At 45.2% G+C, this 22,569-nt stretch overlaps 1 protein-coding gene across 1 annotated transcript in view; it reads right to left on the bottom strand.

The window, feature by feature from the left end:
- Positions 1 to 22,569, bottom strand: part of WDR17 (WD repeat domain 17) — a 100,523-nt gene that overhangs the window by 61,687 nt on the left and 16,267 nt on the right. The window contains 2 exon segments of the mRNA XM_038399878.2: positions 2,314 to 2,497; positions 10,597 to 10,725. Of these exon segments, the coding sequence (XP_038255806.1) occupies positions 2,314 to 2,497; positions 10,597 to 10,725 (313 nt within the window).

Genomic DNA, 22,569 nt, shown 5'->3' with positions numbered 1-22,569 from the left:
ATAGTTTTACTTTGTGTAATGACTCATCCATTCCCAGTCTCTATTCAAACCTAAGTTAATTGTATCCAGTTTGCAAATTAATTCCAATTCAGCAGTCTCTCCTTGGAGTCTGTTTTTGAAGCTTTTTTGTTGAAGGATAGCCACTCTTAGGTCTGTAATCGAGTGACCAGAGAGATTGAAGTGTTCTCCAACTGGTTTTTGAATGTTATAATTCTTGACTTTGATTTGTGTCGATTCATTCTTTTACGTAGAGACTTCTGGGTACTCTTCTGGCTCTGTCAATCTGTTTCTTCACTTCAGCAGGTGGGTATTGTAGTTGTAGGAATGCATGATAGAGATCTTGTAGGTGTGTGTCTCTGTCTGAGGGGTTGGAGCAAATGTGGTTATATCGTAGAGCTTGGCTGTAGACAATGGATCGAGTGGTATGATCTGGATGAAAGCTAGAGGCATGTAGGTAGGAATAGCGGTCAGTAGGTTTCCGATATAGGGTGGTGTTTATGTGACCATCGCTTATTAACACCGTAGTGTCCAGGAAGTGGATCTCTTGTGTGGACTGGTCCAGGCTGAGGTTGATGGTGGGATGGAAATTGTTGAAATCATGGTGGAATTTCTCAAGGGCTTCTTTTCCATGGGCCCAGATGATGAAGATGTCATCAATGTAGCGCAAATAGAGGAGGAGCATTAGGGGACTTGAGCTGAGAAAGCGTTGTTCTAAGTCAGCCATAAAAATGTTGGCATACTGTGGGGCCATGCGGGTACCCATCGCAGTGCCACTGATTTGAAGGTATACATTGTCCCCAAATGTGAAATAGTTATGGGCGAGGACAAAGTCACAAAGTTCAGCCACCAGGTTAGCCGTGACGTTATCGGGGATACTGTTCCTGATGGCTTGCAGCCCATCTTTGTGTGCAATGTTGGTGTAGAGGGCTTCTACATCCATAGTGGTGAGGATGGTGTTTTTAGGAAGATCACCAATGGACTGTAGTTTCCTCAGGAAGTCAGTGGTGTCTCGAAGATAGCTGGGAGTGCTGGTAACGAAGGGCCTGAGGAGGGAGTCTACATAGCCAGACAATCCTGCTGTCAGGAAGTCACCTACTACAGGACAGGCCCAACAAAGAAAATAACAGAACACCACTAGCCATCACCTTCAGCCCCCAACTAAAACCTCTCCAACGCATCATCAAGGATCTACAACCTATCCTGAAGGATGACCCATCACTCTCACAGATCTTGGGAGACAGGCCAGTCCTTGCTTACAGACAGCCCCCTAATCTGAAGCAAATACTCACCAGCAACCACACACCACACAACAGAACCACTAACCCAGGAACCTATCCTTGCAACAAAGCCCGTTGCCAACTCTGTCCACATATCTATTCAGGGGACACCATCATAGGGCCTAATCACATCAGCCACACTATCAGAGGCTCGTTCACCTGCGCATCTACCAATGTGATATATGCCATCATGTGCCAGCAATGCTCCTCTGCCACGTACATTGGCCAAACTGGACAGTCTCTACGTAAAAGAATGAATGGACACAAATCAGACGTCAAGACTTATAACATTCAAAAACCAGTTGGAGAACACTTCAATCTCTCTGGTCACTCGATTACAGACCTGAGGGTGGCTATCCTTCAACAAAAAAGCTTCAAAAACAGACTCCAACGAGAGACTGCTGAATTGGAATTAATTTGCAAACTGGATACAATTAACTTAGGCTTGAATACAGACTGGGTATGGATGAGTCATTACACAAAGTAAAACTATTTCCCCATGGTATTTCTCCCCCCCACCCCACCCCTCACTGTTCCTCAGATATTCTTGTTAACTGCTGGAATTAGCCTACCTTGCTTGTCACCATGAAAGGTTTTCCTCCTTCCCCACCCCTGCTGCTGGTGATGGCTTATCTTAAGTGATCACTCTCCTTACAGTGTGTATGATAAACCCATTGTTTCATGTTCTCTGTGTGTGTATATAAATCTCCCCTCTGTTTTTTCCACCAAATGCATCCGATGAAGTGAGTTGTAGCTCACGAAAGCTTATGCTCTAATAAATTTGTTAGTCTCTAAGGTGCCACAAGTACTCCTTTTCTTTTTATATAGTTCAGAACAATGTATAAAAACACTGTGTTTTATCATACTCTACAATGAACTACAGTAGAAGTGAGGCTAAAGAATTTTGTGATCCACGTATAACTGTTCAACTTCTAAAAGCTTCTCTACCAATCATTCAACATTTAGTACATTGCGAGTATTTCTGCTATTTCAAAGATGAAGCGGTATAAGAAATAAACCTCTGAGTCTCAGATACCTTTTGTGCTGTCCAGTTTTGCAACAGCTTTTTGTTCAGCCACATTCCAAATGATCACTAAGTTATCTGCACTGGCACTTGCAAAAATGTCAGAGTTGTGGGGACACCAAGATATTGCTGTGATTGTCTTCTTATGCTCAGACATAATTGCCCGGAGTTTGAATTCATTGTATCGGTGATCCAACTGAAAAAATACACAAATTTATTTTAGATACTCAAATTTCAGTAAACTCACTTAATATCTCTGACATATATTGCTAAGTTGGATAGTAATAGCAGCTCAAGTCACTAATGGACAAGAATATTAAACTTACCATACTTAAAAGACTACAACTTGATTTCCACTGCATTTAACAAGTCTGAGTATTTGCAACTTTAATAAGCTAAGATCCATATTAATTTTAATTGCAGGGAAAAGATGTCAATATTCAGTTAAGCCTCTCCCCTCCCTCCTAAAAAATATTTCAATCTGTTTCATATAGTAACTTCTTTAATTTTATTTCTATAGCACTGTTCATATCAGAATTTTAAAGTACTTTGCAGGTATTATACCTGTTTTACAGATGGCTAAACTGGAGCGCAAAGAGATTTGCCCTACATCACACGGCCAGTCAGTGGCAGAGCTGGAACAGAATTTATGATTCCTGGAACCTTTCTCTAATCATAGACAAATAACAATTTGACAGTGGAATTAATGGAAAGCTATTGAAGCAACCTAAAATATTTACTCATGATATAGTGATTTATAAAATACTGTGGGTCTGATCTTGCTTTGAATGAACTCAGTGGGAGTTTGCAATATTGAGCAATCAACATAATCTCCAGGAACCTTTATTTAGTGCCACTAATGTGTATCCAACCCTTCAAATCCAGAAGCTCCAAAATTTATAGTGTGCAAGATCAACCTACGTTTGTCTCATTTTAACTCAACATGATTGATTAAAGACTTCGTAAAGATTTAACTCTGATTTTTTTCACCTTAAGTCAAACTATTAATATTACTTTCATGTATATTTTGTGGTTCAGTTTCCTTAGCTGGCTTTTTTGGTTTAGTATTACAAAGAAGGGGAAATGACCCAGGGAGAAGCTCTGGTATACAAGGCTTCGTTGGACTACATATTGTATTCATGGATTCTATAATTGTAACTATATTTTGTATGCCATTTTTAATACTCATTTTTTTGGCAGTAGAAGCAATGGTTAGCACTCCACAGCCCACAGGCAGTGGGCAAAGCTTCAGTTTATCCCCTCACTTGAGCTCCATAATATGCACCTCACTTACTCTATTTGCTGGAGAGATGTTTTACCCTATTATGAACAATTGTTACACTCCCAAGCCAGAGATGGATTTAAAACTGGGGTTTTATTAAAGTTAATATAAAAAACAAACAGATGCAGCTTGCACACATCCCACACGAGCTCAGTCTCATCAGAGTACGCCAGGAACCCTCCTGGGCCCACTTCCTGTTTCCTCACTATGTTCCATTTAAGGGAGAGCATGCAGGTAAACCTAATCCTGACATTTCCTTATCAGTTAGGGTGACCAGATCGCAAGAGAGAAATATCAGGACACATTGGGCGAGGGGGGTGGAGTGGGGGGGAAGAGAGCCACGGGTGCATAGCCCCAACCGGAGCCATGAGAGGGGGCGCACAGCCCTAGGAAGCTGCAATAGGGGTGTACGGCCCCTGCTGCAGCCCACACCACAAGCCACGGGGCAAGGACTCAAGGACCCAACTCCAGCCCCCAGCAGAAGCCACAGGGCCAGGGGCACAGGTTTCTCCTCCCTCCCTCCCAGTGCCCTTCCCCACAGCCCCACCACCACAACTAAATAATGCCCCACACAAACCCCCACTGCCCAGTGCCCTGACACACAAAGATCTCCCCCACTGCCCAGCACCCCAACAGGTCCCCACTGCCTAGCACCCCAAAACACATAAACCTCCCCCACTGCCTAGCGCCCTCCACACCCCCAAAGCCCAGCACCCCACACACACCTCCCAGACGCTTACTCTATCACATCGTCCCCCCTTCCTTGGCTGCTGTCACCAGGCTTGCTGGGAGGTCTCTGACTCCTAGGGTCAGAGTGGCATGGGGGGGTCTCCAGACTTTCCACATGCTGCCCCCACCACAAATGCAATCTCCGTGGCTCCCACTGACCAGGAAAAACGCCAATGGGAGCTGCCGGAGCTGTGGAGTGGGGCTTTAAGTGCCAGCAGTGCACAGAGAGCCCTCTGCCCCCTTGCCCCGACTCTAAGAGCCAGAGGGACCTGGCTGGGGGCGAGGTGGGGAGTTCCAGCAGTGCTTACCTGGGGCAGCTCCCAGGAAGCACCCAGCAGGTCCCTCTGGCTCCTAGGATTGGGTCGGGTTGGGTGGGGTGGGGGGAGCGGAAGGCTCTCTGCCCGCTGCCAGTGTAGTATATTAAACTGCTCTGTGTAGTAATCTCCTACAGTTACTGATATGTTATAGATTGTAAGAAACTGCTGTTGTAGTAAACGGCTACCTGATGTGGCAAATGCCTACAGTAGTAGTTTCTTGTACTACAGTGTATGTGAAATTGCTACGTGTAGAAATGTGCTTTCTGTAGTAGTTATTTATACATACAGATTGTAAGAAACAGCTTTGGTAAAAAGACGCTACTTCCCTCATAGGTCATGTTTTCTAGACCTTACATTTTTCCTCTCTCTCTTCTCTGGACTCTCTCCAATTTGTCCACATCTTTTCTGAAATGTGGTGCCCAGAACTGGACACAATACACCAGCTGAGGCCTAATCAGTGCAGAGTAGATCGGACATCCCAGAGTGATCTGTTTTTTTGCAACAGCGTTACACTGTTCACTCATATTCTGCTTGTGGTCCACTAGGACCCCTAGATCCCTTTCCACAGTACTCGTATTCAGCTTGTGGTCCACTATGACCCCCAGATCCCTTTCCACAGTACTCTTTCCTAGTAAGTCATTTTCCATTTTGTATGTGTCCAGCTTGTTATCATTCACAAATTTTATAATTGTACTCTCTATGCCATTATCTCAATCATTGATTAAGATTTTGAATAGAAACTTATCCAGAACTGATCCCTGGAGAACCCCACTTGTTATGCCCTTTCCACCTGTGAATCACTGATAACTACTGTCGGAACTGTTTTCCAACTAGTTTTGCACCCATCTTACTTTAGCTTCATCTAGGTTGCATTTCCATAGTTTGTTTATGAGAAGGTCATGGGAGACCGTATGAAAAGCCTTACTAAAAGGCAAGATAGACCATGTCAACCACTTCCCCCGCATCCACAAGGCTTGTTACACTGTTAAAGAAAGCTATCAGTTTGGTTTTACATGTGAGACTGCTTGAATTAGCTACATCAGATGTCCTTTTTTAGCAAAGTAGTACCTACCACTGCTGCAGGTAGCCTGGTCCTACAGATAGCATTTACATACACACACACACACACACACACACACGTAAGAAACTGCCATCTGCAGGGATGTGCTACCTGTAACACTGCAATCTGATGAAGCTAATTCCTACAGATAGCAGTTTCTCACATCACAGGTACATGAGACTGCTATCTGTAGCAATTAGCTACATCAGATGTTCTTTTTTAGCAAAGTAGGACCTGTCACTGTTGCATATGGTTCTGGATGGTACAAGGCCCTAGAATCTAATCATAGAATCATGGAATATCAAGGTTGGAAGGGACCTCAGGAGGTCATCTAGTCCAACCCCCTGCTCAAAACAGGACCAATCCCCAACTAAATCATCTCAGCCAGGGCTTTGTCAAGCCTGACCTTAAAAACCTCAAAGGAAGGAGATTCCACCACCTCCCTAGGTAAAGCATTCCAGTGCTTCACCACCCTCCTAGTGAAAAAGTTTTTCCTAATATCCAACCTAAACCTCCCATACTGCAATTTGAGACCATTACTCCTTGTTCTGTCATCTGTTACCACTGAGAACAGTCTAGATCCTCTTTGGAACCCCCTTTCAGGTAGCTGAAAGCAGCTATCAAATCCCCCCTCTTCTCTTCTGCAGATTAAACAATCCCACTTCCCTCAGCCTCTTCTCATAAGTCGTGTTCCAGTCCCCTAATCATTTTTGTTGCCTCCGCTGGACTCTTTCCAATCTTTCCACATCCTTATTGTAGTGTGGGGCCCAAAACTGGACACAATACTCCAGACGAAGTCTCACCAATGTCTAATAGAGGGGAATGATCACATCCCTTGGTCTGCTGGCAATGCCCCTACTTATACAGCCCAAAATGCTGTTAGGCTTCTTGGCAACAAGGGCACACTGTAGACTCATATCCAGCTTCTCGTCCACTGTAACTCCCAGGTCCTTTTCTGCAGAACTGCTGCCTAGCCATTCGGTCCCTAGTCTGTAGCAGTGCATGGGATTCTTCCATCGTTAAGTGCAGGACTCTGCACTTGTCCTTGTTGAACCTAATCAGATTTCTTTTGGCCCAATCCTCAAATTTGTCTAGGGCCCTCTATATCCTATCCCTACCCTCCAGCGTATCTACCACTCCTTCCAGTTAAGTGTCATCTGCAAACTTGCTGAAGGTGCAGTCCAAACATCCTCCAGATCACTAATGAAGATATTGAACAAAACCAGCCCCAGGACCGACCCTTGGGGCACTCCGCTTGATACCGGCTGCCAACTAGACATGGAGATATTGATCACTATCCATTGAGCCTGAAGATCTAGCCAGCTTTCTATCCACCTTATAGTCCATTCATCCAGCCCATACTTCTTTAACTTACTGGCAAGAGTACTGTGGGAGACCGTGTCAAAAGCTTTGCTAAAGTCAAGGAATAACACGTCCACTGCTTTCCCCTCATCCACAGAGCCAGTTATCTCGTCATAGAAGGCAATTAGGTTAGTCATGTATAACTTGCCCTTGGTGAATCCATGCTGACTGTTCCTGATCACTTTCCTCTCCTCTAAGTGCTTCAGAATGGATTCCTTGAGGACCTGCTCCATGATTTTTCCAGGGACTGAGGTGAGGCTGACTGACCAGTAGTTCCCCGGATCCTCCTCCTTCCCTTTTTTAAAGCCTGGCACTACATTAGCCTTTTTCTAGTCATCCGGAACCTCCCCCAGTCGCCATGAGTTTTCAAAGATAATGGCCAATGGCTCTTCAATCACATCCGCCAATTCCTTTAGCACCCTCGGATGCAGCGCATCCGGCCCCATAGACTTGTGCTCGTCCAGCTTTTCTAAATAGTCCTGAACCCTTCTTTCTCCACAGAGGGCTGGTCACCTCCTCCCCATGCTGTGCTGCCCAGTGCAGTAGTCTGGGAGCTGACCTTGTTCGTGAAGACAGAGGCAAAAAAAGCATTGAGTACATTAGCTTTTTCCACATCCTCTATCACTAGGTTGCCTCCCTCGTTCAGTAAGGGGCCCACACGTTCCTTGACTTTCTTCTTGTTGCTAACATACCTAATGTATACACATTAACCCTCACGGGGCACATCACTATACACAAAAAGTTGTATCTGTGCCTGTAGTGGGGTGGCTTCCCCACTCTGATAAGCAGGGGGTTAAAAGCAGCCAAGCTAGACTGATTGGGAGAAGCAGCCACAGGTGTGGCCAGCTCAGTTAGGGCCCAGCTGGCCCTGATAAGAGGGCTGTGGGCCAAAAGCTGGAGAAGTCTCACTCTAGCCCTGGAGTGGGAAGGGGAGGAAGGTACCTGAAGTGGAGCAGTGCTGGGGAAGGGCAAGGGGAGCTCCAGCGTGGTAAACCCCCAGGCTGCAGGCCTTGATGAAAGCCTATGAAAAGGTACTGCGGCTGCAGAGGGGAAGCCCGGGGATAGGCAAAGGCAGCAGATCCTAGCCCCTTGCCAATGATGAGTGGCCATTACAGACTGCAGTCTGCCCCAGTGAGCAGGGGCTAGATGATGACTGGCAGTAGCCACTGAGGCAAGGTGGGTTTAGAGGGTTGGGGGTAGACATAGTAACCGTAGTGACTCTATGCTGATATAACTTGAGTTAACACACACTTAAAGTGTAGATATGGCCTTAGGTATATTAAATGTTTGGGAGAGGTAACAGGAACAGTATGAGGGTAGACTAAGATTCATACAGGTGTTTAGGCTCAAGGCATTGGAACTGGCCTTACTGAACCCTACAGGCTCAGGAACAAAGAGGCACATAAAAAAAAGATATCATGTATTTATTAAAATTTCTTGACTCGAGGGTATATAACTCATGATTTTAGAATTCTTGTGGTTGTAAAGGTATCTTAGGGTTGTAGATGTGTGTTCATTATATTTTGAAAGGCAAAACTATGAATGGGTTGAACAAAGAATTAGATCAGTCCCTCAGGATATGTACATTGGCTATTAGCCAAGATAATCAGGGATGCAGGCCCAAGCTTTACATGTCCCTAAACCGTCCCACTGCCAGATGCTGGGAATGGACCATTGGATGGTTCAGTGAGTCGTTGCCTGGCCTGATCATTCCCTTAGAAGCACCTGGCATTGGCCACAGTCACAAGACAGATACTAGATTAGGCGGACTATGGGTTTGACCCACAATGGCAGTTCTAATTTTATGCAAAAATTACAATAGTTTTTTTCCAGGGAGAAAGACATTATAGGAGATAGTATACTGCCTTTATTAAATATTTGAGAATCAAGTTGTAGAGAATGGCATGCAGAAAAACACTAAGGGCTAGACTGAGAGGCAAAATAACAGTTGCAAAAATGGATTAACTCAGAACAAAGTTTTGACACTAGGCCAGAAATTCAGTCAGCTCTAAAATGAGAAGAAAAAATTAAATTTAAAAATTCAGGGAATTCAGGGAATCCCAGCAGGAGATAAGACAACTTGTGAAACTGCTAGGAGACTCTGCAATCAGATACAGTGATAAGGGATTCTTTGTTTCTGAGGGGATATATGTAAAATGTTTCACTGAATTAAATCTCAGGGATTATCTACACTGGCAAGTTAAAGTTAAAGCGCTCTAACTTGCTGCCTCAGGGGTGTGAAAAATCAGCCTCCCCCTGCCCCCGAGCACAGCAAGTTTGAGCGCTTTAAAGTGCTAGTGTGGATAGGCTCAGCTCCCAGTGCTCAGAGCTAATCCCCTGATCGAAGTGGATTACCAGGAGCATTGGCACCTGCAGCAACGCTTTGAACTTTGTAGAGTAGACATAGCTTCAGTAGGTTAGATAAGACAAAGAGGAGTTGCATCGACTAGGCATTGGGATGCCTGCGCCTTTGAGAACCCAGCCCTGGGAAGCCAATGTTGAGAGGTGCTGTCTGTGAGGGGGGAAATAAAAAAAGCCCCTTTGCCCCCGACCATTTTTGCAAACACTGGTGTCTCAGTCCCACTGGGATAACTGTTACCCACTCTGCCCGTGCCTGTGCCAGGTTTTGCCCTCTATCAGCACCTCACCCCGAGCTTATCTCCTGCTCCTCCACCCCCGCCCTGATTTTGCCCTTTAGTCCCTCTCCTAATCCTGCCTTCAGCTGCTTGACCCCTCTGACCAGTCAATTTCCTCCCCTTGCTCAGACCCTGGCCTCCCCCCTGCTCCGATTCGCCCCCTTTGCCCCTTTTAACCCCTGTAAATAACAGTCAGCAGAATTTTATGGCTAATAAGGGCAGGGCGAAGAGCATGCTCACTACACTGTAAGTAGCATATTACTACGGAGGGCACTTTACTACACTACACTACACCTGCAAGCCCCGCCCCCGTAGCTCTGATTGGGCAGGAGGGAGTTGGTGCAGCATGCTGAGACCCCCTCCGCTTCTGTGCCCAGGGGCCGCCCACTCTGCAGACTCCTGTTGGTGAGCAGGAGGGCGTGCGAGCCACCAGGAGCTGCCGCAGGAAGCACCGCCATGCCAGCCCCGGGACTTTGGTGGTGATGGTGAGCAGTCCATCCCCGATAGCGGGACAAAGGATGTCCCGACTGATGTGCGGTCAGGACTTGGGACAAATGGGTTAAAATTGGGACTGTCATGATCATATTGGGAAGTCTGATCACCCTATTATCAGTGCTACACAATTCTGATGGTGATGCACAAGCCAGCATGGAATCTTGCTCTGTCTCTCATACCTACACTGGCTCTGCAATGCTGACCTGAGTAACAAATTGTAACAATATTTTTTTAAATTGTTTTGAAGTAGATCTGTTGTGTAAAAAGATGCCAGTTCTACATAGTCACTTTTCTGACTATACTCACACTTCAAAACTATTACAAGAACATTTTTTTGAAAGGGATGAACGTGAAGTAGAAAGCAAAGAATAATGCTCTAAAGTAAGTAGTCTTTTGAGAAAAAAGTAATCTTACCTGGTAAATATAAATAGCAAGCGTGGCACAATAAGCAAATCTGTCCCCACTAGCAGCACATACATCTTTGTTCCAAGGCTGACATCCAGCAGCTAAAAGGCCCACTTGCTTAACCTGTGACATCTTTGCCTATAAAAAATAAATTTATGGAACTGAGAAATAGAGACAGGACACTTTTTTAATGAGCTAACAATGCACTTTCGTTCAACAGTATGTTTAAAAATATATCCTTTAATTTTATAAAAAAAGGTCATATGTTTTCTGAGATACAATGAATATACCAGGAATAAAACCACACAGATAGTCATACTATGCAAGGAAATGGGTTTAAGGTCATTGGCAAACATACATGCAGGAAGAGACAATTGAAGACAATAGAGCTATGCTGATTTAGAACATCTGAGGATCTGTCCCAGTATTTCTTTTTATCTTCTGTAGTAAAATTCAACATTTTCTATTCTTAAATCTAATTCCCCACAAAAACGTGCAGGTAAAATACATCGTGTGCCAAACTTCTCAATGTAAAATAAATTAAGCAACATATATTTCTTTTTGAATTTTTAAACCATTACGGGCAAATTATTTAATTCCTAATCTTTCCCTCTGGATCCGTGAAAAGGTAATTTTTCATATCTTCTCAATATTCTACATCTACAATAAAAGATTTTAAAATGCATCAGGAAAAATAAATTGGAAGACAACTGACATATGTTAACCTATCGTTAAACATCTTTGTGGACACAGTCTTACCGTTTTGTAACAAGACTCTCCTGTTGACCCACCTTGTTAGTAGGTATTAGACACATGAATAAAGTTGCAGAAGTACTGCTGGACCATTGTGGGAATGGCTCTATAGAGAGAATAAGTCCCACAGGGAAAACCAAGTTCAGGAAGGAAGTCTGAGATGAGATTTATGCGTTGTTATTGTGTCTGAGTTACTAGTTTTGTTGGGGATGAGACAGTGACTCAGTCCATTCACACCCTCCATATAGTGCCCCGTGACCAAGACAGCACACATCTGCACATAAATCATCTTTGCTATACTGAGAGCAATTGCAAAAACAAACCACTTAACCTCTATTCCTCCGCACAAATTAATTACTGCAGCGTAAAACAAAAGAGGGTATGATATCTCAATCACACTCTCATTGGAAGATACAGTTTACTAATGAAGTGTAGTGGTGCCTTAAAAATTCCCAAACAATTTTCATTTATATTAATACATAGAGCTTATATTTAATATGAAGATTAGAATATTTTGACAATTCTTCAAGAACAGTGAAGTATATTCTCAACTCAACACACGGTGCATTAGCTGTGCAATTCCCATCCACAGGCACTTTTCATGAGTTGACCATGTGCCCTCGTTTAATTTTTTAAATGAGAAATAGTAGGTTTTGTAAAAATATGAATTCATCAATAGTCCAAGTGACGGGGGGCGGGGGAAGGAAGGGAGAAAAGAGAGAGAGAGAGAGAGAGAGAGAAATCCTTTGCACTCTAGATCAGTGGTTACCCAATGGCGTTTCACAGCCACCATTAGTCCACAAAGCACTTCCAAGTGCTTCCATTTCGGTCTTAGTATGAAGCATTCGTCATTTTCCAAGCTTGCCTGAAGAAGAGCTCTTTATAGCTCAAAAACTTGTCTCTTTCACCATCAGAAGTTGGTCCAATAAAATACAGTACTTCACCCACCTTGTCTCTCTAGTTTCCAAGCAGTGAAAATTCCTACTAGTGTAGGACTAATCTAGACTAGGACACTTTAGGGATTCCAAAACACACAACTTCATTGCTTCATGCCTTTCTTTTTGTGCGTTTCTCTGTTATAATTTCAACCATCATTAAATTTGCAGAGGACACCAAAACTGGAGGGATAGTAAACACACATGATGACAGATCCAAACTCCAAAGTGACTTAGGGCTTATCTACACTTGCAAGTTTTTTCGATGAAACCATCGCCAAGGAAAAATCGACAAAAGCAAAGTTGCCAAAGCATCTCTACATTTGCTCCCTCTGTCAACAGATCATGTCCACATTTGGGGCACCTTTGTCAACAGCAAGAGCAATGGACTGTGGGTATGTATCCCATAGTGCCTGGTGACACCATTCGTCGCTAGGTGTTCTGGGAATGCGGAAATGGAGCGTGGTGCATCCTGGGAAGTGCAAAATGTACCGTCGTGCACCGCTTTGTGTCCCACCCCTCCAAAGGTCTCTGGCTTCCTTTCACACCATTTTTCCAACTGTCATTCTTTTGTAGTGCACGCCAAAATCTGCAGTGAGAGAGGATGGATCCCACCCTTCTCTCCTATGCACTGTTAGCTGTCATGAGGACATTGCATATGGCAGCACAGTTACTCGCAGAGTTACAAAGTTAGCAAAGGATGAATTGCAGGTACCTGAGTGTGATATGGGCGGCAGCAACTTATCAGTGCTTTGTGCATTCACAGAGCAGCTGCATACAGTAGACTGTCACTTTTGGGATAGGGAAACATTGGTTTGGTGGGATTGCATTGTCACACAGGTGTGGGATGATGACCAGTGGGTACAAAACTTTAGGATGCATAAAGCAACCTTCATGGAGCTATGTGCTGAGCTGTCCCCCAACATGCGGTGCAAGGACACCAGATTGAGAGCTGCCCTTCCGGTAGAGAAGCGTGTTGCAATCGCTGTGTGGAAGCTGGAGAATCCAGACTGCTACCTCGCAGTTGCAAATCAATTTGAGTAGGAAAGTCCACTTTTGGGGGCTGTATTACTCAAAGTGGGCAGGGCAACAAATCGCATCCTGCTGGCAAAGGATCGTGACTCTGGGAAATGTGCATGAGATAGTGGATGGCTTTGCAGAGATGGGTTTCACTAACTGGTGGGGCGATAGATGGCACACACATTCTAATTTTAGCACCAGACCACCTTGTCTCTGAATACATCAATAGGAAGGGATACTTCTCCATGGTGTTGCAGGCGGTTGTGGATCACCTTTCAGCCCTGGCTCATGAAACCTTACACAGGGCACCTGGACAGCAGCAAGGAGCATTTTAACAACAGGCTGAGCAGGTGCCACATGATAATCAAATGTGCCTTTGGCCATTTGAAAGTTCACTGGAGGTGTTTAAATGGCAGACTAGACCTTACTGAGGATAATATTCCCGTGGTCATAGCCGCTTGCTGCACACAGAATAAAAAATTGTGTACCATTAAATACCTTAGCCTTTATTTATTGTTAAAAAGGGTAAAACCTCACAACTGTGTGTAGCTCCAGCTATCATTGTGCAAGCTGTGAGAGGGGGTGGAGTGATGGGGAAACTCAGGAGTGCTGTGAAGTGAAAAGTAATGTGTGGGCATAGAGGAGGGTAGGGTTGGCAAAGAATTGTGCATCTCCTGCAGTGGCGCTCTGTCATAAATATAAAGGGAAGGGTAAAATTCTTCTTTTAAGAAACTGAATGTTTTTTTTTGTTCTTAAGATCCAAGGGTTTGTGTCTGTGTTCACCTATGCAAATTGGTGAGGATTTTTAATCAAACCTTACCCAGAAAGGGGGTGTAAGATTTAGGAGGATTGGGGGGGGGGAAGACGTTTCCAAACGGACTCGTTCCCAGTAACCGGTGTTAGACGTTTGGTGGTGGCAGCAAAAGTCCAAGGGCAAAAGGAAAAAGAGAGGAAGCACGTGGAGGAGGAGAAGGAAAAAGAGAGGAAGCATGCACTGGAGATGGAGAAGGCAAAGGCTCAGCAGAATATACCAACAAACCCTAGCAATCCTTCTCCACACCACTTCCCATCCCAGAAAGTTCCCCACCTACAGGCAGGCGATGATACCGAGGCCTTCTTCGAAAACTTTGAAAGGGCCTGCCTTGGGTACAGCATCACTACAGACCAATACATTGTAGAACTGAGGCCGCAGCTCAGGGGACCCTTAGCTGAGGTGGCGGCTGAAATGCCTAAGAAACACATGAACCAGTATGAACTGTTTAAAACCAAGGCGAGAGTCAGAATAGAGCTAACAGCCGAGCATTCCTGTCGGTGGTTCAGAGCCCTAAGGTGGAAACCAGACGCGTCATTTACCCTACATGCCTACCACATTGTGAAACACTGGGATGCCTGGATATCAGGAGCAAGTGTTAAATCTCCCTTCCTAATGCAAATGGAGCAGGTCTTAGAGGATGTTCCTGAGGAAATAGAAAGATACATCCTAGATGGGAAGCCCAAAACTGTAATCGAGGCGGGGGGAGATTGGAGCCAAATGGGTGGAGGTGGCAGAAAACAAAAAAAATGGTCGCAGTTGGAGCAGATACCAGAAGGGACAACCTCAGACCACACCCTACTACTGGGGGCAGCCCAAGGCCCCACCTACCCCCAAGGAATCCTCCAGCCACCTTATTGTCCTGCCACACCATTCTCCAGCAACCCCCCTCGCCCCAGTGACCCGTCAGCTGGACGATGTTTTAAATGTAACGAGCTGGGGCATGTAAAGGCCAACTTCCCCAAGAACCCCAACAAATTACAGTTCATTGCACCGGAATCACACCAGAGGTCCTCAAGGCCAGATACCTCCCAGGTACCCTTGGAGTAAAGGGAAACTGTGAGTGTGGGCGGGAAGAAAGTCATCGCATGGAGGGACACCGGAGCACAAGTGTCGGCTATCCATGCTTCCTTAGTGGACCCCAATTTAATCAATCCAGAGATACAAGTGATGATTCAACCCTTCAAGTCAAACTCTTTCAATTTGCCTACAGCCAAGTTGCCTGTCCAGTACAAGGGCTGGTCAGGAACGTGGACATTTGCAGTCTATGATGATTATCCCATCCCCATGCTGTTGGGGGAAGACTTGGCCAATCGTGTGAAGCAAGCCAAGAGGGTGGGAATGGTCACCCGCAGCCAGGCTAAACAAGCCATCATGCCTAGCTCTGTTCCGGAAACTTCTACCAGGACCCGGTCAGAGGTGATGGACCTGGACACCAGGCCAATGTCTGCAACAGCAGTAGCAGATCCAGTCCCAGAGACCCAGACAGAGCCAGAACCGGAACCGGCAGAACAACTAGTACCAGACCCATTGCCAGCACTGAATCCAGTACTTGCAACCCCAGCATCAGAGGGCTCCACCGAACCTGAACTGGCAGCAGCCGATAACCCTACACAAGAGGCTCAGCCGGAGCCTGAACCCCAACATAGTGCACCAGCGGAGAGCGGTTCACAGTCAACAGAAACAGCCCCATCCCCTACATCGCTTCCAAAGGGACCAAGCCTTGGTCCACAATCCAATGAGGAACTGACGTCTCCAGCATCAAGGGAACAGTTCCAGACCGAACAGGAAGCAGATGAACGCCTCGAGAGAGCTTGGACGGCGACACGGAGCAACACACCACCTCTCAGCTCTTCTAATTGATCCAGAGGACTCTTACACAAGGAAACTCTTTCTGGTGGATATCAGGAAGACTGGCATCCTCAGAGACAGTTGGTAGTTCCAACTAAGTACCGGGTCAAGCTCTTAAGCTTAGCCCATGATCATCCTAGTGGCCATGCTGGGGTGTACAGGACCAAAGACCGGTTGGGGAGGTCATTCCACTGGGAGGGAATGGGCACGGATGTTTCTACCTATGTCCGGTCTTGTGAGGTATGCCAAAAAGTGGGAAAACCCCAAGACCAGGTCAAAGCCCCTCTCCAGCCACTCCCCATCATTCAAGTTCCATTTCAGTGAGTAGTTGTGGATATTCTGGGTCCTTTTTTGAAAAAGACACCCAGAGGAAAGCAGTACATACTGACTTTCATGTATTTTGTCACCCGATGGCCGGAAGTAGTAGCTCTAAGCAACATCAGAGCTAAAAGTGTGTGCCAGGCACTAGCAGACATTTTTTCCCGGGTAGCTTGCCCCTCCAACATCCTTACAGATGCAGAAACTAATTTCCTGGCAGTAACTATGGAATGCCTTTGGGAAGCTCATGGGGTAAATCACTTGGTTGCCACTCCTTACCACCATCACACAAATGGCATGGTGGAGAAGTTTAACGGAACTTTGGGGGCCATGATATATAAATTCATAAATGAGCACTCCAATGATTGGGACCTAGTGTTGCAGCAGTTGCTCTTTGCCTACAGAGCTGTACCACATCCCAGTTTAGAGTTTTCATCATTTGAACTTGTATATGGCTGCGAGGTTAAGGGGCCATTACAGTTGGTGAAGCAGCAATGGGAGGGGTTTACACCTTTTCCAGGAACTAACATTCTGGACTTTGTAACCAACCCACAAAAAACCTTTCGAACCTCTCTAGCCCTTGCTAAAAGAAAACCTAAAGGATGCTCAAAAAGAGCAAAAAGCCTGGTATGATAAACATGCCAGAGAGTGTTCCTTCAAAGTAGGGGACCAGGTCATGGTCTTAAAGGCGTTCCAGGACCATAAAATGGAAGCATCATGGGAAGGGCCATTCACGGTCCCGGAGCGCCTGGGAGCTGTTAATTATCTCATAGCATTCCCCACTTCCAACCGAAAGCCTAAGGTATACCATATTAATTCGCTAAAGCCCTTTTATTCCAGAGAATTAAAGGTTTGTCAGTTTACAGCCCAGGGAGGAGATGACGCTGAGTGGCCTGAAGGTGTCTACTATGAAGGGAAAAGTGCTGGTGGCGTGGAAGAGATGAACCTCTCCATGACCCTTGGGCGTATGCAGCGACAGCAGATCCAGGAGCTGTGCACTCGTTCTCGCCGATGTTCTCAGCCACCCCAAGACTGACTGAATGGGCATACCACTCCATTGACATAGGTACTGCTCACCCAATTAAAGTCCAACCTTACCGGGTGTTTCCTCAAGCTAAAACTGCTATAGAACGGGAGATCCTGGATATGTTACAGATGGGTGTAATCTACCCCTTTGGCAGTGCATGGGCATCTCGAGTGGTTCTAGTTCCCAAACCAGATGGGGAGATACATTTTTGCGTGGACTACCATAAGCTAAATGCTGTAACTTGTCCAGACAACTATCCAATGCCACACACAGATGAACTATTAGAGAAACTGGGACGGGGCCAGTTTATCTCTACCTTGGACTTAACCAAGGGGTACTGGCAGGTACCACTAGATGAATCCACCAAGGAAAGGTCAGCCTTCGCCACACTGTTCGGGCTGTATGAATTTAATATACTCCCTTTCAGGCTGCGGAATGCACCTGCCACCTTCCAAAGACCTTTAGATGGTCTCCTAGCGGGATTAGGAGAATATGCAGTTGCCTACCTTGACGATGTGGCCATATTTTCGGATTCCTGGGCAGAACACCTGTAACATCTACAAAAAGTCTTCGAGCGCATAAGGAAGGCAGGACTAACTGTTAAGGCTAAGAAGTGTCAAATAGGCCTAAACAGAGTGACTTACCTTGGATACCAGGTGGGTCAAGGAACTATCAACCCCCTAGAGACCAAAGTGGAGATCCTATCCAAAAGTGGCCTGTCCAAAAGTCAAAGAAACAGGTTCAATCCTTCTTAGGCTTGGCTGGTTATTACAGATGATTTATACCACAATACAGCCAAATCGCCGCCCCACTGACAGACCTAACCAAAAAGAAACAGCAAAATGCCCTTCAGTGGACCAAAGAGTGTCAGAAGGCCTTTAACTAGCTTAAAGCGACACTCATGTCTGACCCTGTACTAAGGGCCCCAGACTTTGACAAACCGTTCCTAGTAACCACAGATGCATCTGAGCATGGTGTGGGAGGAGTTTTAATGCAGGAAGGACCAGATCATGAATTCCATTCTGTAGTGTTTCTCAGCAAGAAGCTGACTGAGAGGGAAAGCAACTGGTCAGTCAGTGAAAAAGAATGTTACGTAATAGTCTATGCTCTGGAAAAGCTACTCCCATATGTTTGGGGACAGCGTTTCCACCTGCAAACCAATCATGCTGCGCTATAGTGGCTTCATACTACCACAGGAAATAACAAAAAACTTATTTAGTGGAGTTTAGCTCTCCAAGATTTTGATTTCGACATCCAACACATCTCAGGAGCTTCTAACAAAGTGGCTGATGCACTCTCCCATGAAAAGAAAAGGAGTACTTGTGGCACCTTAGAGACTAACAAATTTATTAGAGCATAAGCTTTCGTGAGCTACAACTCACTTCATCGGATGCATTTGGTGGAAAAAACAGAGGAGAAATTTATATACACACACAGAAAACATGAAACAATGGGTTTATCATACACACTGTAAGGAGAGTGATCACTTAAGATAAGCCATCACCAGCAGCAGGGGGGGGAAAAGGAGGAAAATCTTTCATGGTGACAAGCAAGGTAGGCTAATTCCAGCAGTTAACAAGAATATCTGAGGAACAGTGGGGGGTGGGGTGGGGGGGAGAAATACCATGGGGAAATAGTTTTACTTTGTGTAATGGACTCATCCATTCCCAGTCTCTATTCAAGCATAAGTTAATTGTATCCAGTTTGCAAATTAATTCCAATTCAGCAGTCTCTCCTTGGAGTCAGTTTTTGAAGCTTTTTTGTTGACGGATAGCCACTCTTAGGTCTGTAATCGAGTGACCAGAGAGATTGAAGTGTTCTCCAACTGGTTTTTGAATGTTATAATTCTTGACGTCTGATTTGTGTCCATTCATTCTTTTACGTAGAGACTGTCCAGTTTGGCCAATGTACATGGCAGAGGGGCATTGCTGGCAACTCTACGTAAAAGAATGAATGGACACAAATCAGAAGTCAAGAATTATAACATTCAAAAACCAGTTGGAGAACACTTCAATCTCTCTGGTCACTCGATTACAGACCTAAGAGTGGCTATCCTTCAACAAAAAAGCTTCAAAAACAGACTCCAACGAGACTGCTGAATTGGAATTAATTTGCAAACTGGATACAATTAACTTAGGCTTGAATAGAGACTGGGAATGGATGAGTCATTACACAAAGTAAAACTATTTCCCCATGGTATTTCTCCCCCCCACCCCACCCCCCACTGTTCCTCAGATATTCTTGTTAACTGCTGGAATTAGCCTACCTTGCTTGTCACCATGAAAGGTTTTCCTCCTCCCCCCCCCCCGCTGCTGGTGATGGCTTATCTTAAGTGATCACTCTCCTTACAGTGTGTATGATAAACCCATTGTTTCATGTTCTCTGTGCATGTATATCAATCTCCCCTCTGTTTTTTCCACCAAATGCATCCGATGAAGTGAGCTGTAGCTCACGAAAGCTTATGCTCTAATAAATTTGTTAGTCTCTAAGGTGCCACAAGTACTCCTTTTCTTTTTGCGAATACAGACTAACACGGCTGCTACTCTGAAATCTCCCATGAAAGTTTCCCAGAATCAACTGGTTAAAATCATCCTTGAGATGGGGAAAATATTGTTAGTCTTTATATACTTGGTAGTATATTTAGAGGTGCATGTGTCTTAACAACTCTGTTTTTTCCTAGAGCTCTAGGAAGAAATCCCAGCCAGCATTTCACCCTATCTGTGATTTGGGGGGCGTGTCATAAATATAAAGGGAAGGGTAAACACCTTTAAAATCCCTCCTGGCCAGAGGAAAAACCCTTTCACCTGTAAAGGGTTAAGAAGCTAGGATAACATCACTGGCACCCGACCAAAATGGCCAATGAGGAGACAAGATACTTTCAAAGCTGGTGGAGGGGAGAAACAAAGGGTCAGGGTCTGTCTGTGTGATGCTTTTGCCGGGGACAGAACAGGAATGGAGTCTTAGAATTTAGTAAGTAATCTAGCTAGATATGCGTTAGATTATGATTTTTTAAATGGCTGAGAAAATAAGCTGTGCTGAATGGAATGCATATTCCTGTCTTTGTGTCTTTTTGTAACTTAAGGTTTTGCCTACAGGGATTCTCTATGTTTTGAATCTAATTACCTTGTGAGGGATTTACCATCCTGATTTTACAGAGGTGATTCTTTTTACTTTTTCTTCTATTAAAATTCTTCTTTTAAGAAACTGAATGCTCTTTCATTTTTCTTAAGATCCAAGGATTTGTGTCTGTGTTCACCTATGCAAATTGGTGAGGATTTTTATCAAACCTTCCCCAGGAAAGGGGGTGTAAGATTTGGGAGGCTTTTGGGGGGAAAGTCGTTTCCAAACGGACTCGTTCCCAGTAACTGGTGTTAGACGTTTGGTGGTGACAGCGAAAGTCGAAGGGCAAAAGGTAAAACAGTTTGTACCTTGGGGAAGTTTTAACCTAAGCTGGTAAAAGTAAGCTTAGGAGGTTTTCATGCAGGTCCCCACATCTTTACCCTATAGTTCAGAGTGGGGAAGTAATCTTGACACACTAACTCGGATCTGCTCAGTCTGAAGCTGAATCAATGACTTGAGCATCTCTGTTTGATCCTCCACAACTTTTATCATCTGCTCTGTCTCTTGCCTAGCAAAAGCAGCACTCTTTTCTGTCCTGCCTTTCTGTTTCCCAGCACTCTCTCTGTTCTCATGTCTGTCTCTCATCACGCTGTAGAATCTCGTGGAACATGTCTTTTTTGCTGTGCCTAGGTTTTTTTCTTATCTGCCACAGCCAGTCCGGAGGGGTGCGTGATGTGTTCTTCAACATCTGTGTTGAACAGAAGAGGGATTGTTACATTCCAGCAAACGAATGAAACATTTTAGTAAAAAGGGCATTTTGCTAGTAGAAATCACTTTCTCTCTGAGACTCTGGGCAGGCACACAGCTCGGCGAGCACCCCAATCATGGTGAGTCAGCTCCAGTGATTGCTAAATGGCATAGTAGTTTCCTACAATGGGGGAGCTAACAAGGCTGCAATCCATTGGAATCTGTGGCAGAGGATTAACAAGTACCTCTTGGAAACTTTCCAGAGCCTCTCTCTGGAGGATTCCCTGCAGGTCTCAATGTCCATTGACACCCTGGTTGGCCATGCAGATTAGCTCCACAAGGCAATGTCCAGTTCACAGAAAACACTACCTGCCTCCCACTTTTTGATTCCCTACACAAGCCACAGCAACTTACCCAGAGTCTCCTCTGCTTCCTGTTCCCCGCTGAGCACTTCCGGAGTGGAGAAAAGTTCCTAACTGCCTGCCCAACTGGGCGACCCTGCTGGGAGCACTGCATCCTCTTCTACCTTGACTTCTTCATCCACGACTTCAGCCTCCAGGTTACCCCTCTTTCAGCTGCATGCGAAGTATCCACACGGCAATCAGCAATGGGGTCACCACTGAGGATAGCATTCAGCTCCTTATAGAAGCGGCAGGTCTTAGGTGCACCACTGGAGCGATGGTTCGCCTCCTGAGCCTTATGGTACACCTGCCTCAGGTCCTTTATCTTTGCTCTGCACTGCTGTGTGTCCCGATCATAGCCCTTTTAGCACAAGCCTCAAGAAATTTGCCCATATGTGTCCTGATTCCTATGGGTCACTCGCAGCTGCGACTGAACAGACCCCTCTCCCCATACACTGATCAGATCCATCTCAGCGGTAGTCCAAGCAGGAGTGCGTTTGGTGAGATAGCCAGCCGTGCTGACCTGGGAAGCTCCTCTAGAAACCAGGAAGCAGGAAATGAGATTTAAAAGTCCCGGGGCTTGCAAGGGGGAGGGGTGGGTTGGCTGCAAGGCAGTGGAGTTCAAACCACTGACCAGAGTGGCAGCATGGGAATTATGGGATACTTCCTGAAGGCCAATAAAATCGAAAAAAAAGCCTGCGGTGTCTACACTGGCTGTTTGTCAACAATAAAGGGAGGGGAAAAGACAAAAGTCTCTCGCAGGGGTGGAAGTTTTTTTGTTGCCAAAACTAGGAGTTTTTTTTCCAAAAAAAGTGACCTTGCAGTACGTACACTATTGCTGTTTTGTCGCCAAAAGCCAGTTTTTGGCAACAAAACTTGCAAGTGTAGACAAGTCCTTAGATTACAGTAGTGGGGGCTTCAGGAATTGAAGGGGAGATTGAGTACTAATTACTATTAGTTAAGCATTTACAGGGTAAAGTCAAAGCAAAGGAAATAAATAGCACTGATACAAAATAAGGGTATAACACATTACAGTGAGTTTATTGTTTATTTTCCACA

Source organism: Dermochelys coriacea, chromosome 4 (genome assembly GCF_009764565.3).
Source record: "Dermochelys coriacea isolate rDerCor1 chromosome 4, rDerCor1.pri.v4, whole genome shotgun sequence".
Taxonomy (NCBI): Eukaryota; Metazoa; Chordata; order Testudines; family Dermochelyidae; genus Dermochelys; species Dermochelys coriacea.
Note: the sequence above shows the minus strand (reverse complement) of the source record. Positions and strands in the feature narration are given on the sequence as shown.